The 19,979-nt window shown below is 30.6% G+C and overlaps 1 protein-coding gene across 2 annotated transcripts; it reads right to left on the bottom strand.

The window, feature by feature from the left end:
- Positions 1–641: 641 nt before the first annotated feature.
- On the bottom strand, positions 642–19,908 carry LOC139489255 (small glutamine-rich tetratricopeptide repeat-containing protein beta-like). Of its 2 annotated transcripts, none has more exons than XM_071275500.1 (12): positions 19,782–19,908; positions 16,564–16,673; positions 15,895–16,013; positions 15,272–15,353; positions 14,604–14,703; positions 13,294–13,398; positions 10,822–10,960; positions 8,275–8,358; positions 7,749–7,786; positions 6,606–6,725; positions 5,644–5,747; positions 642–3,420 (listed from the first exon to the last, which is right to left on the bottom strand). In XM_071275500.1, the coding sequence occupies exons 2-12, from the start codon at positions 16,661–16,663 to the stop codon at positions 3,386–3,388; spliced, it is 1,026 nt and encodes a 341-aa protein (XP_071131601.1). In that variant the 5' UTR covers positions 16,664–16,673; positions 19,782–19,908; the 3' UTR covers positions 642–3,385. The 2 variants fall into 2 exon arrangements, with proteins under 2 accessions (XP_071131601.1, XP_071131611.1); XM_071275510.1 differs by having other exon boundaries at positions 19,814–19,908.
- Positions 19,909–19,979: the final 71 nt, after the last annotated feature.

Raw genomic sequence — 19,979 nt, 5'->3', positions numbered from 1 at the left:
ACTTTATATTGACCAATGAACCATGAAGTCAAGGTCATATGACCATCGCCAGACAAACATGTACACCTAACAATCATTCCATATACCAAATAAAGTTTGTTTAAAATATCTGAAAAAACCAAAACTAAAAAATTAACATTGACCAATGAACTGTGAAAATGAGTTCAAGGTTAGATGAACCTGTCAGACTGGCACGTTGACCTTACAATCTTTTTTTCACTAAATATAGTTGATCTACTGCTTACAGTATCTTAACAATTGACCTAATCACACAACTTGAACCTTAATTACTGATCCATGAAATTAGGTCTAGGACAGGTGGACCCTGTCCGACAAGACATGTAGACCTTAAAAGGAATTCATGTATCAAATAAAGTTATCCTATTACTCGTAATAAGTGAAACATTCACATGACTAAAAAAAAATGCATTCCCTGAACCATGAAAATTGGAGAAGGACCAGAGACATAAAACCAACGGGATCTTCATAACATTAGGTATCTGTATATAAGCCTTTGTAAGGTATTAAACCTCCATGTCTTCAAACCTCTGAAATATAAATATAAATAGTTTCCACTGATGCTGCAGGATTGTATTCTCTATGTCTTGCTTTGTGTCGCAGATGTGACAAAAAAATAAAACTTTTTTTTCTAAATCTCACAAGTTTATTGATATCAATAACAATGTTTTAATGGAGCATAAACTTATCATAGTACAGACAGATAATGTGATAACAGAATGGGGAGGTTATGATAAAAAGCTCTGACAGTTACTCGTACAAACTAAACATATGGATCTGTGGATACTCTATAACTTTGAAAAATGCTACAATACTATCAATGCAATCAGTGAATCAGATATATTCTGTTCAAAATTTTACATCAGTGGTAACACTCATTATAACATGAAGTGAGTGAGATAAACCTTAATAAATGCAAAAATTGAATTGCTGAATTAAAATTACCTCTATTCAATCAAGTTCAAAATCTTTACACTTGGCCATTCTTAAAACTGTTAGTCATAATATATTCTATATCATTCATTTCAGGCTGCTCATATGGGCAAACTATATTTTATCTAAGAATTAGATCAAAGTAGTTCAAAAATTTACAATAAAAAGTTATTTCTTTTCTAAAATGTTTCTCATTTTTTTTTACATTAGGAATCTATTACATCAGATATGAGTACATGATTTAATCTAAAGAATTTTACAAATCATTGTTACTATTCTCACTGAAAAAATCATTTCCATTTATTCTCATTATTGGTGGGATTAACACAAATGAAACAAGGGCTATTACAATGTTTGTTAGCACTAATATGTCTGACTGAAAAATTCTATCTTCACAAAAATACTTTTTCACGTTTTATTTTTGGCTTTCTTGTATCTATGAAAAGAAGAGATATGGTCGACATGTGCAAAAAAAAAGTTCTCATAAAAATTTAAAGACTACAGAGCAAATGGGGGATTCTAAATGTTTAACATCAACATGATTTTTAGCAACTAAGGTGTTTTAAAATACATGTATTAATTATAAATAGGACTTGCTGAAATCTGTTATGTTACAACATTTATTAATAATGTGGACGGACATTTATCACTAGAGGTGTTACAACAGAAACAGCCAGTTAAAATAATATCCATTTAATAAATGCCCACTTTTATTTCCAAAATTCAAAAAATTCCTCATTCATTTATAAATTATGAAAGAATAATTTATAAATGCTTAAATATTTGCTTTTTAATTAGTTAAATGATATAATTAACAAATGTTCTATACTTATTTTATATCTATATGTAAACTAACCAAAGCTACATTTTTTAGCCTAGTTAGGCGAATGGTCTAGGGTGCTAGCCACAGTGTAGGTGGTGTTGCCATAACAGGAATGAAGCATGGTTTCAAGTCATATCAACAGATATTTGCCATCCCAAATTCACAGAACTTACTATGTTGGGCTATAGTACAGATGAAGTAAATATACATTCTAGCAATATCTCAGCATTGCAATGGATTTGACTGTGAATGAAGAAGGAATGGAAACGTTGAGCAGAACAAAAATGTTTGACAAAGAAATATTTTATGTCATTCTGTTGCAAAAAGAAAGCATTGATTTTATGATAATTATTTTTATCATTTCCATATAGTACTTGACATAAATGGCATAAATGTATTCTATATTGGCAAGACAAATTGGTCTTATTCTATATGTATCTGCAGGCTATAAAATAACAATATAACTTAAGGTTAAATCTTAGCATACTGTTGTAAAAATAAATTTTTGAAGGCAAACACAAAGTTTTATCATAAAAACAGTGAAATAAAATCAGGAAATTAACCACTTTTTCATCTTTTGATTAAATGGTGAAAGATGGAATTTAACTGAAACTTAGTTCCAACATAATATTAATGAAACATAACAGCATAGAAGTTAACTTTCTTGTTGCTTTAAAAGTTCTCAGCCTATTTTAATCTAAAAGACATTTTTCTTTTGTAATTAAAGTCCTTCAAAGCTCAAGGAGTATTCCAATATACATTTGCATATCTCTATGCCGAACTTCATCCTAAAGTAATGAATAGAACTATAAATGATAAATATGAATTTAATATACAAATAAAATAAACAACTCATTAATAAATATATTTAACACTGAATACAAATATTCATCAATGAAACTGCATGTACCAATTCATGTATCAGTCCTGATCATTATAAAATTTTACAAATAAATTACATCAGTGTGTAGAAGACTCAACAAATTCTCTGATTTGGAAAGTGCTAAGGTTAATGTAACAGCTACTTGTGAAAACTGGTTCTGTCGCCTTCTTCATCAAATCAACTGCTAATTTGGATTAATCTGAAGATTGTTGTTTAAATATCAGTTAATTTGGATCACTTATCAAAAAGGCAAATCTAAATTCAGTGAGCTTCTCACATACAATTGTAAATTTATTTGTAATATTAAAATGGCTCAAGAAGATACACATAAAAGCAGGTACCCATTTTTTTTTAATGAGGTAGGCTGCAGTCACAGCACTTGTATACCTCTTTTTCATAATGATTCTCTGCTGATCTAATTATTTAATAAAATGCCTAAAATAAAGCCATCAAGAATGTAAAACTATTTTCAATACCTTAGATTTCAATAAATAATGTATTCATGATTGATATGAATGTCCAAAAAAAAAAAAAAACATACATGGTTGTTTAAAAAAAAAATCTTTCATTGTATTTTCTTGTAGGCAGACATGCCTTAAATATACAAAATTTCTGGTTTCCAGAGTTGAATGATCGATTTTATACAAATTTCTTCCTTCACGTATTTTATCAGTCTACAAATTCCATCACGACAAAATAAACATCAATTTACAGTACACTTAATCACATCATTGTTGTTGGGAACCAGGATTGCTATCAGCATCTACAACAAAAAGAATTTAAAGATGAATACATTCCTTCATGTTTGCATACTAATACCAAAGAAATAAGAACCCTTACTCTAGAAGATTAATACAGAAGTCATGAAGTGCAGTAAAAAAATCATGTTGGAAATTCAAAGAGGTATGTCCACTTTCAATGTACAGTGTTCCAGCTAGGCCGTTTTCAGAGGGTGCGGCGCCCGCCCTTTTCCGAGTGGCGCCCTGTGCCCTTTTTACAGTTTCCAGGGCTCCCTGCCTTTTTTGAAGATCGATTGCATATTAATTTGCGTATTGATATGATACGCTTATTACTAAATTTTACCTGGGGAAAAGATTATGACTTTGTTTACCACCCCAAGCTAATCAATGGTTACAACTGGTGTCATAATCTGTTGTTATAGGTAATCCGTTTATCGGATGGGTCATAAATGATCATCAACATTAATTCGTTTAAATAGAATCGGTCAGTTGGCAATTATCTTTGAAGAAATGTGCATACAACAACTTGGGCACAATTTGCGATGTTTACCGTAGTTTCATGGAAGAAACGTAATGACAGAAAGTTGGAAAACCATTATAAACTCGTTGAAGACATTGTTTTACTTGTTTTCTGTAAAATAAACAGAAAATTCAGAAGTATTTGTCATTGACTGCCTTCATTTTTGATACGAAAATAACAAAATCGGCCGCCATATTGTGATCATATTTACATCATATTTACGTACTGTTTATAATCCTCCAAAGAAGGAGCACACCCGAATAAAGAAAGATAACTCAATCTGATTTTTTTCCTAGCATTGAGTAACCCATTTACATATTCTAAAATGTGTCTCCATACTTCTTGCTTAAGAATATATATGTTTAGGTATTTATTTTGAGTTATGGGAAAAGTTAAAGAGGGTCTTAGTAGCAGTGTTGGTAGGGTGCCTTGGTCATCTTTTTCTGTATTCTTTATTTTTGATACTATTTTTCACTGTTGCTTTATATCCTAAAATTGTGAATTTACTGAGCACAGCTGTTTTGTGCTGTATTGCCATCAAGCACAGCAGGGGTAGAAAGGTGAAACTGGTAAAATGTGGTAGACCATAGAAACAGTATGAAACAGATCTCCTTTCAAAACATACTGCATATAAAGTTCAACTGTGCCAAGCAATGATAAAAAAACTTGTGTGACAAGCTGCTTGACAAGTTTTTCAGCCTTAAAAGTAGAAAGATAGAGTTCTATATGGGCTAAAGATGTTGTTCTTGTATAACCTGTGATTCAACGAATAAACACAAATGTTTGATTAACATCTTTTATTAAAATATGCCCTTTTCATATTATCATATCGCGCGTTAAATGCCCTTTTTCAGGATTGGCACCCTGCCCTTTTGAAAACCTAGCTGGAACACTGATGTATTTGTTTCAATTGAACAGAGTCAATATTGGAAAAGTTTGGTTGAGGCAAACTATAGGTAGAGAACAGAAACTGATTTTGGAATGTACACACATGGACAATGATAACACTTAATGCCCCTTTCGCTACAGAAAAGTTTACCATCTATTGATATAAAGACAGATAGAATTGTCTTCTTTTTTAAAGTGAAATATGATTATGTTTTTTCTTGACCACGACAATAACAATTAAAGCTACCCATGGAGGGTAAACAATTTTCGATTAAACTTACCTTAAAAGTGATATTCAATCTTTATATAACATTCTGTGGTGAAGCTGAATTTCAAAAGAAGCCAAACAAAGGAGAGAAGTTTTCAAAGAAGACAAACAAAGGAGAGAGGTTTCAAAAGTAGTTAAAGAAGTGATTTATGTCCTTTCTGAGATGTTTGTTATGTTTATATTGAATAGTTCTCAATAAGATCATCCCAATAGTATTTTTTTTAGTTTTTTCAATTTCCTTGGCAAATCATAGCTAAAACATCCTATTTCCTCATAGCTGATTATGAGAAATTATGTTTCCTGTATTTTAGGTTTTTAGAAAAGGCAGTATTATTTTAAAATATTGCTTTGTCAAATTGATGTAGTAAAAGCAAATTAATTAATATAGACCTGTTTTGTATATACAACTTCATAATCTCATATTTAATATTATAAGCGTATTAGTCCAATTTTAACCAATCAATCATTTGATCTAAAATACCAAATTGATGTAAAATAACCTATTATTTCATTTTATACTTGCATGTTTCAACTTCTAGTTGCAGTATATAAAACTGATGTAGTGCTTACCGTTACTTCCATCTGGATTATTTGGTGGTCTACCCATTTGTTGTCGTAATTGTGCTACAAGTTCAGGATTACTTTCTTGCATTTGTGAAGCCATTTGCTGTCCACTGAAACAACCATTATTAACATGTTGAGCAGAAATTCATAAATGTTAATAAATCAAAAGAAATTTTATAAATAATGAATTGCTATAAAATTCTTCAAAAAGTTGACAACTACTTACACCGCTCAAGGTCCTAGTTTTTTTTATAGTTTTTTTAACGTAACAATATCTTTATTGTCTTAGTTGTAATATCTTGATATATTTTGTTATTCATTAAGTCAGTATAAACCGTTATTATGTTCTCTTATTAAAACAATCTAGCTTAATCTCACGATATGTTGCCCTTTAGATGTTATCAACTATGTGTCCTTTGTTTGCAGCCTCACTGGTGTGTACTACAGCTGCCTCACTGGTGTGTACTACACCTATTTTGTATTCTTATCATTACCCTCTTAAAGCTTACAAGCTTGATATTATTGTCTATTGTAAATTCAGAAATTATTGCATTTATTATTGCGATTTTGTCATTTTAGACTAAAATGGGATTGTATTTTTGGCGATATTCAGAATAATTCTGTTTGATTCATATGAAAAATTCAAAATGTGAGTTTCAATTATTGCAATAATAACCCGGTCACATTTTTTGCAATGATAAAAACAGCAATTATTTCTGAATTTACAGTATTTGAACATGAATTATAGTCCTATAGTGGTATATTTATTTGTCTCAGAATTTATCCTTGGTACTTTTTTATAACCACTTACATTTCTTATAATTTTTATAAATATGACATTAATACTATTGATATTTCTCTCTACTGTCAGTCGACATTTAGTACATAAAAACAAGTTCCTGAGAAATAAAGACCCATCAGTATGTAATACAGAAGCCTCGCATAAAAAGAATTCTGGTTAAACTTACATTTGTAATATATTACCAATTCCTCCTGGTACTCCTGGTGCACCCCCTTCAACTGCTTCCTCTGGATTACCTCCTGCCCCTGCCCCAGGTCCACCAAACCCTGACATCATGTTTGACATCCTGCAAATATCATGTATATCATTTACCATTCACTAAACAGTATGATTAACTATTTACAAGAACTATACAAAGGCGGTACTAAGACCTAATTCTATTGACATCACCAATAATACAAGATTATATTAGGTTCTAGATAATGTTGATCCTATTTCAGAAAATCTTATTTCAGTTTTAGTTTTAAAATTTAAGATTAAGATTAAGATTTAAACATATTTTCATTCCTTTAACTCATTGTATATTATTGTTATTTGCTATTTTTGAAACTGGTTTTCCCAGATATTAGTATGAGTATTCTTTGTTCTTAGATGAGGCACTTTTCTCAGGCAATTTTTGGGTGACAGCATAGGTAATTGCGGTACTGATTTCCATTTTTTTTTTAAAAGAAAAACAGTTTTTTATCTGGTATTTAAACAGTTAATAAATTGCCTCGTCAAGCACAGCTTGATTCGACCTAAGATGTCCAACTCTGAACAGTTGGGGCAAAAATGAACACAATATTTGCACTTGGTACAGGTCTGAATTTGGATTGTACACCCTCCCCCCCCCCCCCCCCCCCCCAATTTTTTTTTTTTTTTTTAAACAGGACACCCTTGTTTTCCCCCTTTTTTGCCCCTAATTCTTAAACTGTTTGAGCCATAACCCTCCAAAGCCAATCTTAACCATCTCTTTCTGGTATGGAACCTTGTGGTATAATTTCAGTGAGATCCATACACCATTCCTCAACTTATTGTCTGGAAACTAGAAAAATGCTTATTTGTGCCCCATTTTGGCCCCTAATTCATAAACTGTTAGGACCACAACCCCTTTAATCATTCCCAACCTTCCTTTTGTGTTTATAAACCTTGTGTTTAAATTTCATAGATTTTCATTCACTTATATTAAATTTATTGTAAGAAAACCAAATGTCTTAGGAGGAGGATGACGACGTGATACTAATTTATGATCACAAATTTGTTTGCGGTCGTATAAAAATATGAAAAGAACAATGCTAATATATATGTAAATGAGGATTAAAGTTCTTACATTTGCTGCATTTGTGGATTACCCATCATTTGTGTTGCCTGAAAAATTAATCATACAGTACATGAATGATATTTGTTCTTTTCAAATTCATAAATTTATCATAATCTAATGTGATGTATGTCTATAACTAAAATTATCTTTATTTTCTGTCTTTTAGGGAATATGATGCTGATGGTGGATCATTGATAGTCACTGTCAAATTCATTTACAACTTTTCTACACAATTTAGAGTTTGACATATGTAAAAAGGCACTTCTCTTTTTATTTTGTTATATCCCACATTGATCTATGACATCTTATCTTCTGTCTTTAAGTTGCTGTCTCATTGAAAATATACCCAAGTCTCCATTTATTCATATTGAATAGTAAATTCTTAAATAGATCTTCAATGTTGATCTGTTGTTTAATATTTGCACTTATAAAGTCATTTAATAATTATGAATTTACAATCAACATTCACAAACACATGTTAATAGCTAAAAACATCTTTCAAAAAAAATAATAAACTTGAAAGACAAAAACTCACCATATCCATTACATGTGGGTTATTTAATATCTGACTAAAATCCATAGGCATACCACCACCACCGGATCCTAAACCAAAGCCTGCCTGCAATTCACATACAAGGAAAATATTTTACATTTGGATGTTACATTATGATAGAAAATTATAACAGTCTTACAAACAGAAACAATGTAAAAAAAAACATTAATAAATTGCAAATATAAGACATAAGTCTTACCTGCTTATAAATAATTTGAAAAAAGTGAATTTGATGGATTATACAATAAGTGTACATGAAAGGGATAATATAATTTGCAAAGTACTTCTTTTAAAATCTGGACTTATTCAAAGTCTAGCAAGTTATACTGACAGAAACTTTTAAAACTAGATGCATCAAAGCGACACGAATGACCCCTTCTCAAAAAATTGAAAAATCTGCAATTTCAATAACACATGTGGACACAAACATGATGGTAGTCTCACATATCAAAAATCAGCTCAAAATCTGAAGGTGTGTAGAAAAAAAAACCCGTATAACTGTGATTTTCAACAATTTTCAAAGTTGTAAACCCTTAATTTTGGCAAAAATTAGATGAGCGGAACAAAACATAAACTTGATCTGTAACTCATCATGAGTAACTCACATACAAAATATTAGCCCAATATCTGAAAGCGTTTCGAAAAAAAGTCTGTATAACTGTGATTTTCAACAATTTATCCATAGCCCATAATTTCAGCAAAAATTAGCCGAGGGGAACAAAACTTAAACTTGATCTGTAACTCCTCTTTGTTAACTCACATGCCAACAATCATCCCAATATCTGAAAGCAATTAGAAAACAAGAATGTGTCCATAGTACATGGATGCCCCACTCGCACTATCATTTTCTATGTTCAGTGGACCGTGGAATTGGGGTCAAAACTTCAATTTGGAATTATAATTAGAAAGATCATATCATAGAGAACCTGTGTACTAAGTTTCAAGTTGATGTAACTTTAACTTCATCAAAAACTACCTTGACCAAAAACTTTAACCTGAACTTCGCACTATCATTTTCTATGTTCAGTGGACCATGAAATTGGGTCAAAACTATAATTTGGCATTAAAATTAGAAAGATCATATCATGGGGAACATGTGTACTAAGTTTCAAGTTGATTGGACTTCAACTTCTTCAAAAACTACCATGACCAAAAACTTTAACCTGAAGCGAACGGACGGACGAACGAAATGACGAACGGAGGGATGAACGGACGAACGGAGGCACAGACCAGAAAACATAATGCCCCTCTACTATCGTAGGTGGGATATAAAAAGTCCGTATAACTGTGATATTCAACAACTTATCAAAGTCCATAGCCCGTAATTTTGGCAAAAATTAGCCGAGCGGAACAAAACTTAAATTGATCTGTAACTCATCTTGGTTAACTCACATGCCAAAAATCATCGCAATATCTAAAAAACGTTTAGAAAAAAAGTCTGTTTAATTGTGATTTTCAACAACTTATCAAAGTCCATAGCCCGTAATTTGGGCAAAAATTAATCGAGCGGAACAAAACTTAAACTTGATCTGTAACTCATCTCGGTTAACTCACACACCAAAAATCAGACCAATATCTGAAGGCGTTTAGAAAAAAACTCTGTATAATGGTTTGTTGCAGAATGACGGAATTACAGAATTTTGGAATTTCGGGACAAGAGTAAAACTAGATTGGCACCGACAACTTCGTTGCGGGGGCCATAAAAATCACCTTATGTAATCTAGTAGCATAAACTGTGAAATATTGAGATTTATTATAGGATTAAATACATTTTTTCTACAGGTTATTGATGTGTAAACTGGGGCGATTAACTCACAAAGTGAATAAAATTCGGAAGGACTTTTATGTAAAGTTTGTGAGTAAGAGTTTTTTTTATAACAATATTTTGTGTGTAAATGCTACTATAATAACCATCAAATACATAATTGACATGTCGTAACTAGGGAGTTGGCCGCCATATTGACTTTCTAAAATCCATAAATGTTTGAAAAATGCATCGGATCTAAAATAAAATAGCACCTGCCTCCAAAAACTTCATTTTAATGAGAAATTATCCAAATTTGAAGCGGACAAGTAACGAAATGATCTTTCCAGTGAAAGTTTTCATTCGTATGACGTCATGTGTTTTGCCATGACGTAGATTCGCCAAATCATTCATTCGCGGAATTTTATTTGAATTTGAATTTTATACATTTTCGAAACTTTAGTGCATTTGTTCTATTCCCGTTTTGTTATATATGCACTAGAGTAGACACAACTGTTATGCATTTGTTTTTTTAATTTCAATTTGCTGAAAATCCCGGGGATCCTTGCAAGCTTGTGTATCGCGCATGAATAGATAACAAATATAGTCTCGAAAACATAGTTTATTGAAGTGTAAACTTTGAGAAAAATTCTAAGTGACCAATCCAATTCGAGTATTTATAGATATGCAAATTGTTGGATATCATATATTTATAGATTTGAATGCAAAACATCAATACTAGGAGTCACTTTATAAAATATGTGAATTTGAACAGACAAAAATACCTTAGCAGCTTCTTCTTTTAATTTTTGTTCAGCTATTTCTAGATTATTTTGATATGACTGGTTAGTAGGATCTAATTCTAAAGCTTTTCTGTAACATTCTAGTGCACTTTCATGGTCATTTAATGCTGTATATGCTATACTGAAAAACATAAATCACACAATATTGTTAAAATAACTGGATGAATTTCAACTGTTCTAATATTCTTAATAGTAACATAACTATAATTTGCTTTAAAATGAGACTAAATGAAATGATATTAACTACATATCAAGAAAAAGGATAAAATTTACTCATCATAAATTAAGTGTTGTATGCATTTGTTTGAATGCTGTATGATGGGTCTACATGAATTGTGTCAATTAATCAGACATGGGGTCAATTACATTTGAAAGTAATTAATTACATTCAATTACAATTACAAAATCTTCAATTAAATTACACATTACATTTGACTTTTTTTATCAATGTAATTAATTACATTCCAATTACTTGGCAAATGTAATTAATTACTTCAATTACATTTGAAAGGAAATTTAAGATAAAACATTGAAAACATGCATTTATTCAGCTCTTTTAAGAGTATTTACAAGGTTATTTTTTATTTCAACCGATTTTTCATGTAGAAGTTTCGAAGATAAATGCTTTCTGCTAGGCACTTGATACTTAGTGTCAGCTTTTTCCATCAAGTTTTTAAATTCTTCACTTTCGACAATAGAGAGTGGTAAAAGATCCCCAGCTATGAACATTATAAGAGCATTTGTCATTTCTAACTGTTTTGGATCAGACGGTGAATATTTTACACTTTTTTTTATGCATTGTGTCAATGTTGGTTGAATTTCTTTATTCTCAGAATGCAGAATGTACAAATCTCTGTGTTTTCTCTGAAAATTACAAAAGGCCTTATTTAATATCTTGAAAATATTAAATTGTTTTAATTTACCTATTGAAATTTTACATTTATTTAAATTTATTTGATTGTAAATGATACAAAATAAGAGCACTATTTTTTATTTTTTGAAATGATTTTCATTTTTATCCCAGCTTATTCAAATTATTTATCTTAAATAAGTGATTTAGAAATCTGACTTCTTAAAACAAAAATAAACTTTAGTTTTAATCACAACTAATTAATTTAATAAACAAAATATTTTCCAAATTTAAATGTAAGCTATTAGAGGATATAAGATAAATGAAATCTGATTAGAAATGAAAAAGAAGCATTATGAATTTATTAATTTTTAAAATTCTTATATAGTATTACCTTCATATGTGTAACAAAGTTGGATGTAACTTTATAACTTCCACTAATGAGGGTGCCACAATGCATACATTTTCCTTTGAAAGTATTTCCATTTTGGAAGTCATCAGGAACAGTAAAATGTTCCAGTACACTCTTGGAGCTCATTTTTAAATCTGATAAAATGTTTTCTTTCAACATTCATATATATAGTGAACAAATTTTGCAAGTGAGATTTTGTCATATGCATTATCCCTTCAAGAATTTAAACATGTACCTATAGGCCCTAGGGGTATATTTATCTCTCTCTAATTAGCCTTATATCTGTTTAACATAACTGTTATAAAAACAGTCATTATATAGTTTGTAATAAAACAAATAGCCAGAGGTTATATTTATTGGTTATTTAAGTCCTTGAATAAAGTTAATTATGTTAAATCAATGTCTTAAAATATCTATCTAAATCTACTAATTAAGGTCAAGACAGTGACTTCCTAGTGGTTTCTTTTAAAATTATGGCATGTGTCTACATTTTTTTTATCATTCAATACAAAATGAAGAATCTACCATGGTTGTGTTAATACAGAAAGTATACTGTGAAGGCTTTTCTTTGTCAGCTTACAACATTTGTTAAGATTATTGCTTTTAATAATTTTTTGAGAAAACACAAGATTTAATCTTTTGATCCAAAATTTCAAATGTAATTGACTTGTCATTGAAAAGTAATTGTCAATTACAGGCAATTTTGGCTATGTAATTAATTACATTCAATTACATGTAATTGAAAAAATGCTCAATTACACATTACATTCAATTACATGATAAATTGTAATTAATTACAGTCAATTACAATTACATATTTCAATTACCCCATGTCTGCAATTAATTGGCATTTAGTCCAAGTCATATGTTCCATTCTTAACCTTACTAGTGTCTTAAAACTAACTTTATCAAGGCCATTCACATTAAAACTATTATTTTAATAGAGAAGCTGGGCATAACTCACAAACAACAGTCAAACAACCCATTCAAACCAACAAAGACATCCAAAGATTAATACACAATCTTCAAAAATAGATATATGTTCATACCATATCAATTTAAAACCGTCTTTTCTTTAATTTTAAAGTGCTTTAAAAATGACTTTTGGTTGACTTGTTAGATACTCTGGACAAAATCAAATGAATATTTTTAAAATCAGTCAATAACTGAATTCAACCAATTTAATACATACCCCATCCTACCATATGCCTTGCTATACTGTGGGTCTATTGTTAATGCCTTTTCACAATCTTCTATAGCTTTTACATGTTTGTTCAATTTACTATATGCTGCTGCTCTGCAAATAGGAAATATTACTTATGATAAATTATGTACTATCATTTTACAAATTACAAGTGTTACATAAAGAAGATTCATTTATGGTACATTTCTGTGATTTCCATTGTCTGTTCAAAGGGAGATAATTTCATATTGTTTACAACAAAATACAATGTATTATATACTTATATCTTTTAATAGCAACATTACTAGTTATCGATCATAATTTTTTGTAAAAGTATATAGACATGCATGCATACATCTATATATGCAGTATAGTATTTACATGTAGTTACTTCCATCCAATTAATTCAAGACAAAATAAATTTTCAATTGACTAGATGTATGTGATTTTATGCTTGTTAACATACGGTTATTGTGCAACAAATCATAAATATTTATGGATACTTCACCATTTTTATATTATTAGTTATTCATAGACACATGAGATGATTATCAATGAATATCAGAGAGTATGATTACATTGATTGTGTACTTCAAGTGCATAAATCTAAAGTTGAGTTAGCTTGTTTGCTATCAAGGTGGTTTTTAACAACCTTGACTTACTGTTAAGCCCTCAGACTGTCGGCACAATGTCTGAGGGCATTTGGTTAGCGTTTAATTATTTGTTGACATAAATCAAAATGCTGAAACAGTTGACGGCCACCGTTTTGTTTTTTGTATGATCTTTTTGTTTGTTGACTATCTTGGTTAGGTACTTCTGCTGAGTATTGGTCATTGAGACTTGGACATAGTAATAACAATGACAGGAAGCATTATCAGGACCAATGTTGTGAGACAGTGAAATAGTGGTCCATTATCTAACATCTAAGATATAGCCCATCGAATGTAAGTCTGCATAACACTTTTACAGTGTATGCTGACGCAATTATTTACATTGAAAACAATGTAGACTGTACAGTGTTGGATTGGTTTCTGTCATCTTATAAAGTTGTAAGTTATTGATCGAACTATCAGTAGAACGGAATCGCAGGTAGTGGGTAAAGAAGAGCTGATTCAGAACGTCCTTTCAGCTGTAATGACTGAGATGTGACTACTGTAATATGCCTGGTGAACCCAGTTTATTTGTTTAAGGTACATGTACTCTTGATTTAGAATGATTTTTAGGTAACAAGCCTTCTTATGGGCTAAATGAATGGATTTTAGTTTGTCCTTATGTCTTGAAATTTGTCTTAAAATGATTCATAACAAATAATATTTTACCTATTACAGAAAAATACTGAATTATGACTATCTAATTTCAAAGCTTGTGTATAACATTCCAAAGCATCTGAAAATTTCTCTGCCTTCATGAACTCATTTCCTGAAGAAGAAGAAGAAGAAATAGAACTCTATTACACCTGAGAAAATTCTGAACAAGATAATTAATTATGATTATACTTCATATAATCATTGCAATATGATGACTTTTTTGGTAATAGTGACCTACTTTTACCCTGATAATGTCATATCCTCTTCATCTATATGTTGTAAAACATTTGGTTAATAAAGAATTAAATACAGAAGATAAGGCGATACAATTGCTTATAAATACTCAAATTTTTAGAGAGAAATGCAATTTATGTCCAAGACTTTTCATCTAAATGAAGAAAATGACGTGTTTGATCTAATTTTTAGGAATGTGTTTTTTTACTATAAGGGAATATTTGAAGCTTGATTCAATCTTTTATCACTATACATTATAAGGGGAGATAACCCTGATGGTGATTTTTTTCCTTATAAAGGAATGTGTTGGGAGCTTTCTTGTTTTATTTGTAGCTAGAAAACAATTCATGTGACCCCAATGAGGGTTCAGAATAATTCTTCCACAACTTCATGTAATGAATACATAACAACAATGTGAAACAAAAATCTAAATAGAAATTTCATACCTTTGTTTTTTAAACACTCTGCCTCTTCTTTCTCTTCTGGTGTTGGTTCATGTATTGACAAAGAATCAAATTCTGCGTCTGGCTGCAAAAAATAATAAAATAAAATCAATAATGTGAAAAATTATAGCAACAGACTGAAAGACAGTAAACACAGTGTTTGTTTATACCATAAACATTTTTTGAATCACCATTCTAATTATCAGAAAGTTTTAACTAAGAGTCATTTTCTGAACTGTTCAGTCCCAACAAGCTTCCACATTTTATCTATAAAGTTCAGTCATTATCTCATTTTATTACAAAATTTATAACATCGAATTGTAAACTTTCTTTTTTCCCATTATGTATTGACCAGAAGACTTATTATACAGCAATAACAGAATGCATGTGATGCAATGCTAAGAATACCACCCTGTGTCATTCAAAATATAATACAACTGTAACATTTGGAAGTAGATGTCTAAGTTTAAAGTTCAAAGTATTAGCAAACAGGAATAATTTTTCCTTATATTCACTTCAAAACATTTAAAATAACTGTGAATTGGTCAATTTTATACCATGGTCAGCACAAATGAGGAACCAAAAGATCCATATAAAACACAGATTTTTTTTAAATATATTCTTACCTCAGTAGATAATTGTGAATTAAAGATGTCCAGTAGATTTTTAGGTACAGACAGCTTCTTCACCTGTTGTGGATCTTGTGTGCTTACAGAATATGTAGACTCTAAACACTGTATAGCAACTGGAAGAATCAATTTAAAAAATCATAATAAATTCTATTTAACAGTAAAGAGATTTCATGTTAGTCCTATGACAGTGTTCAATAGGGACAGATATGTACAAAAAAAACTAAAATTAAACAAATTATTTCCCTTAAACAGTTTTAAAAGAAAATCAGAAGCTCAGATTGTTGCATAAATCTCGAGGGAGCTTTGAGGTTCAGGGGTTCAGTGAGCAGACAATGATTATTTAAAGTTTTGCAAAAAAATTAAAAAGAAATCAATTATGAAACTATTTTATTTGTTTAAAATATGTCTGATAAAATGGTGCAGGAAAAGTGTTTGTTTTTCTTATGTGTTCTTCAAGCACATTTCTTAAAATATTGCGAGCATTTACTGCCCATAAATGTATCGGGAAAACACTGTCAGTGTATAGTGACCACATAGTATGTTTTTCTTTTGTGTTGTTAGCTTGATATGGGATTGATATCAACCTAATATAGATCTTTTTTTATAATTAACTTAAAAGGGCTTTTACAATTTTTTTTTTAATTGTTCATAATAATAACTGACCTTCTAATCCTTCTACTCCTTCATCACTGAGATTTGCAGCTGTTTTCTGATCCTCTAGAAAACGTATTATTGAAAACACCAATCTGTTTACATCTGCCATGTCACTTTATCTAAAAAAAGAAATAACAACAGTAAATTATTGTATTCAAGTCTTGTTTTTGTTTATTTTCTTGGATAATGTACATGTAATATGAATCTGACCATAAGAGTAGGAAGTTTAACTTAAACTGTCCAATACTTGTTATCAAAACAATCACAGAGTTCAAAGACATAATAGTAATATCTATAATGAAAGTTACTATCAACAGCTACATTGTAATGTACATGTATTCAATGCTAATTAACTGTGAATAAAAACCATTAGCTACGGAATCTAATTCCAATCAAAACCAGTCTAAAAATGCAGCAAAACAGCTTGAGACTAATTAATCAATTTTAAAAACCATATACATGTACATGTTTTTTTCCACAATTCTATCTTTGGATTTACATTTATGAAACAACTACATTCAGATTTTTCCACAATTTTATCTTCTTTCTTACATTATTTTAATCAAGCATCTATGTTTAGATTTTTCCACAACTTTTATCTTTTTTCCTTACATAAAGGACACAACAACATTCAGAAACATTTAAAAAAAACCATCATATCTTATTAAATATGCTCAAGGAAGCATAAATATGTTGAATTGGGTTTATACCACTGTGATGCTGAACAAAAGAAGGAAAACATTCTTCCTCTTTTGGATTTTTATTAAAAGGAGGAAATCTTCTACATGATTTTAGAATTTATTTTTTTCCAGATTTTTCAATAAATCATAAATATGCCATATCAATTCTATCAAATTTGGATATAATAACTTCAAAAAGGAGCACATGATTTCCTGCAAATTTGAAAGAGATTACCGATTTTATGACAAAATGTATGACGAAAATTAGAACAAACATAAAATTTAATCTGCTTTAAAAAAAAAATCACATTTTCTTTCTGATTTTTTTCTAAAGCAACATAACTTAATAGCATATGGTTTCAAGCAAATTTGTATCAAAGTTCCCTAAAATAAGCATACCATTTCCTTGAAATGTTTATCAGCAAACAGAAAATAATGATCATGATGAAGAGAGGTAAAACAAACCAGAATTTAAAACTGGTCTATGTCAGACCTATCACTTTGTATATACTGAGACACATATTTGTATCCAAGGAAATAAATGTATGATTAAGAAAAAATTAAATCCATTTGTTTCTTACATCTGTTTCTAGAAATTGTTTTTTCCCTTTATAAAAATAAAAATCATGGTCATGATGGCTTTGTCCCAACTGGCAGTGTCACTTTACTGTGTGGCCAAAATGCTCTACATCGATCAAAATTTCTTTACTTGCGTAAGCTATAATTTCAAAGTCATTAAACTAGTTAGTTGGGTATTAAGGATCACTCTTGTTAGATGTCCCTGTCTAGCCAAGTTCTAGGATATAGAACTAACTATATAAATGTGTTAACAAGATGTTTATTTAAAAATTCATATACAGTGGTTGCATTGCTGGTCCACTCTCCTTTGTAACAATTCCTTAAGTGTGAGCCAAAGTCATCTCACTTCAAATTGTACATGTTGTAGCGTTAGACTGCTCTAAAACTGGCAAGTGATGTCATATTTATAGTTCCAATAGACCACCAACCCAGCCAGAATGTCACTGCAATAAAGGGGAAGTAACCTGACAAGAAATTATATGTACATGGCTGGTATTAGGAGAAATACTTAAATAGTTATGAAACTATTAAAATTACTAATAGTAATGAGTTCGTGGTCTAGTGGTTAAGAACCGATGGCTACAGTGCTGAAGGTCCCGAGTTCGATTCTCACTGGGGGTGCTAAAAATATCAGTACATCAGAAGGGTAATTTTCACCCTTTCACACACATCTCTGGTACCCAGACCGGAGTTTAAAACTAGAATGGGTACTTTGGGGGCCTCGGTTGGTCAAAGTTTTCCCCTACTTTGACCTGGAGATCAATCTTCTGATATCTCTCTGGTTTGTCTGTTTCCACCGAGTGGCCCAGTGGTTTTTCTCAGAGTACTTCGGCTTCCTCCACCATAATAACAGACTTCCCAGTGTCCTAACACTCCCTTTGTGTTTGGTTGGGATTGATTGTCCTTGTAAAAATAATGTTCGTATAAATATATATTAGTGACACATCTCCATTAATTCCGATAGGGAGTGTACATGGATGCCTCTGTACCCTCGCAGCTTTCGAGGGGTTCTTCGGATATTTGAGGCATTTACCAGTACATACATACATACATAAAATTGAGAATGGAAATGGGGAATGTGTCAAAGAGACAACAACCCGACCAAATAAAAAACGAATGTAGGACAGAAAGTCACAGGACAAAAAGTCACAGACAAAAAGTCACGGACAAAAAGTCACAGGACAAAAAGTCACAATTCATTTTTTTTTGACTTTTTTTCTTTGAATAAAAAACGCTTATTTCTAAAAAATATTTTTGTATTTCTCTTGAACTATTGTATAAAATCTAACTTTGTAAACAAAATTTATCCAAAAAATATCAAAGTAAATCAAATAATTGTGGTAAGAAAACAAAATGTCAAAGTGGCTCAGCTCTTAAATGGCTTCATAATGCCAAGAAATCTTTCTTTTACATGATTAAAATTAAATAAATCTTCATTTTTCAAGTATAATGACACATTTCCTAAACTTTAATATGTATATATGTATTAAAAAGTAAATATTTCAAGATATTTCTCCTATATATTCAAACAATTGTCAACATATTATTTGTGACTTTTTGTCCTGTGACTTTTTGTCCTACCAAATTTGTGACTTTATGTCCTGTGACTTTTTGTCCTGTGACTTTCTGTCCGTTTACCTAAAAAAAACAACAGCAGAGGGTCACCAACAGGTCTTCAATGTAGCTAGAAATTCCCACATACATATTAACTTTAACCAATTTCCCATATAAATCGAATACAACAAGTAAACAAAGTTAAGAACCAGTGAGGACGAATTGTACTGGCAGAATCGACCTGGGGCCGACCTGGTTGTGGGGACGAAACGACTCGAAAGCATTTTGGTCATATTTTAGTTTTATTTCAACGACACAACGGTGTTGAGTCTTGAGATAAACCGTCTTTTTTCATGTTTTCTTGCATCTGAACGACAATCAACAGAAATTTTAAGACACTATAACAAAACATACTTCAAATAGACACGATCTAAATTGACAGTAACCTTTTGCTGATCGTGTGAAATGCAAAGATTCGAAGTTCGAAGTTCCTTGCTTTCAACGTCGCCGGAAGCAATTTTAACAAATGCCGTAAAAGAACACGTTAAAACGACATTCTTTCATATAACTTATAAATGCAGCATTTGTGTTTCATTTTAAGGATTTTGATTT

This window comes from Mytilus edulis, chromosome 1 (genome assembly GCF_963676685.1).
Source record: "Mytilus edulis chromosome 1, xbMytEdul2.2, whole genome shotgun sequence".
In the NCBI taxonomy this organism is placed as follows: domain Eukaryota; kingdom Metazoa; phylum Mollusca; class Bivalvia; order Mytilida; family Mytilidae; genus Mytilus; species Mytilus edulis.
Note: the sequence above shows the minus strand (reverse complement) of the source record. Positions and strands in the feature narration are given on the sequence as shown.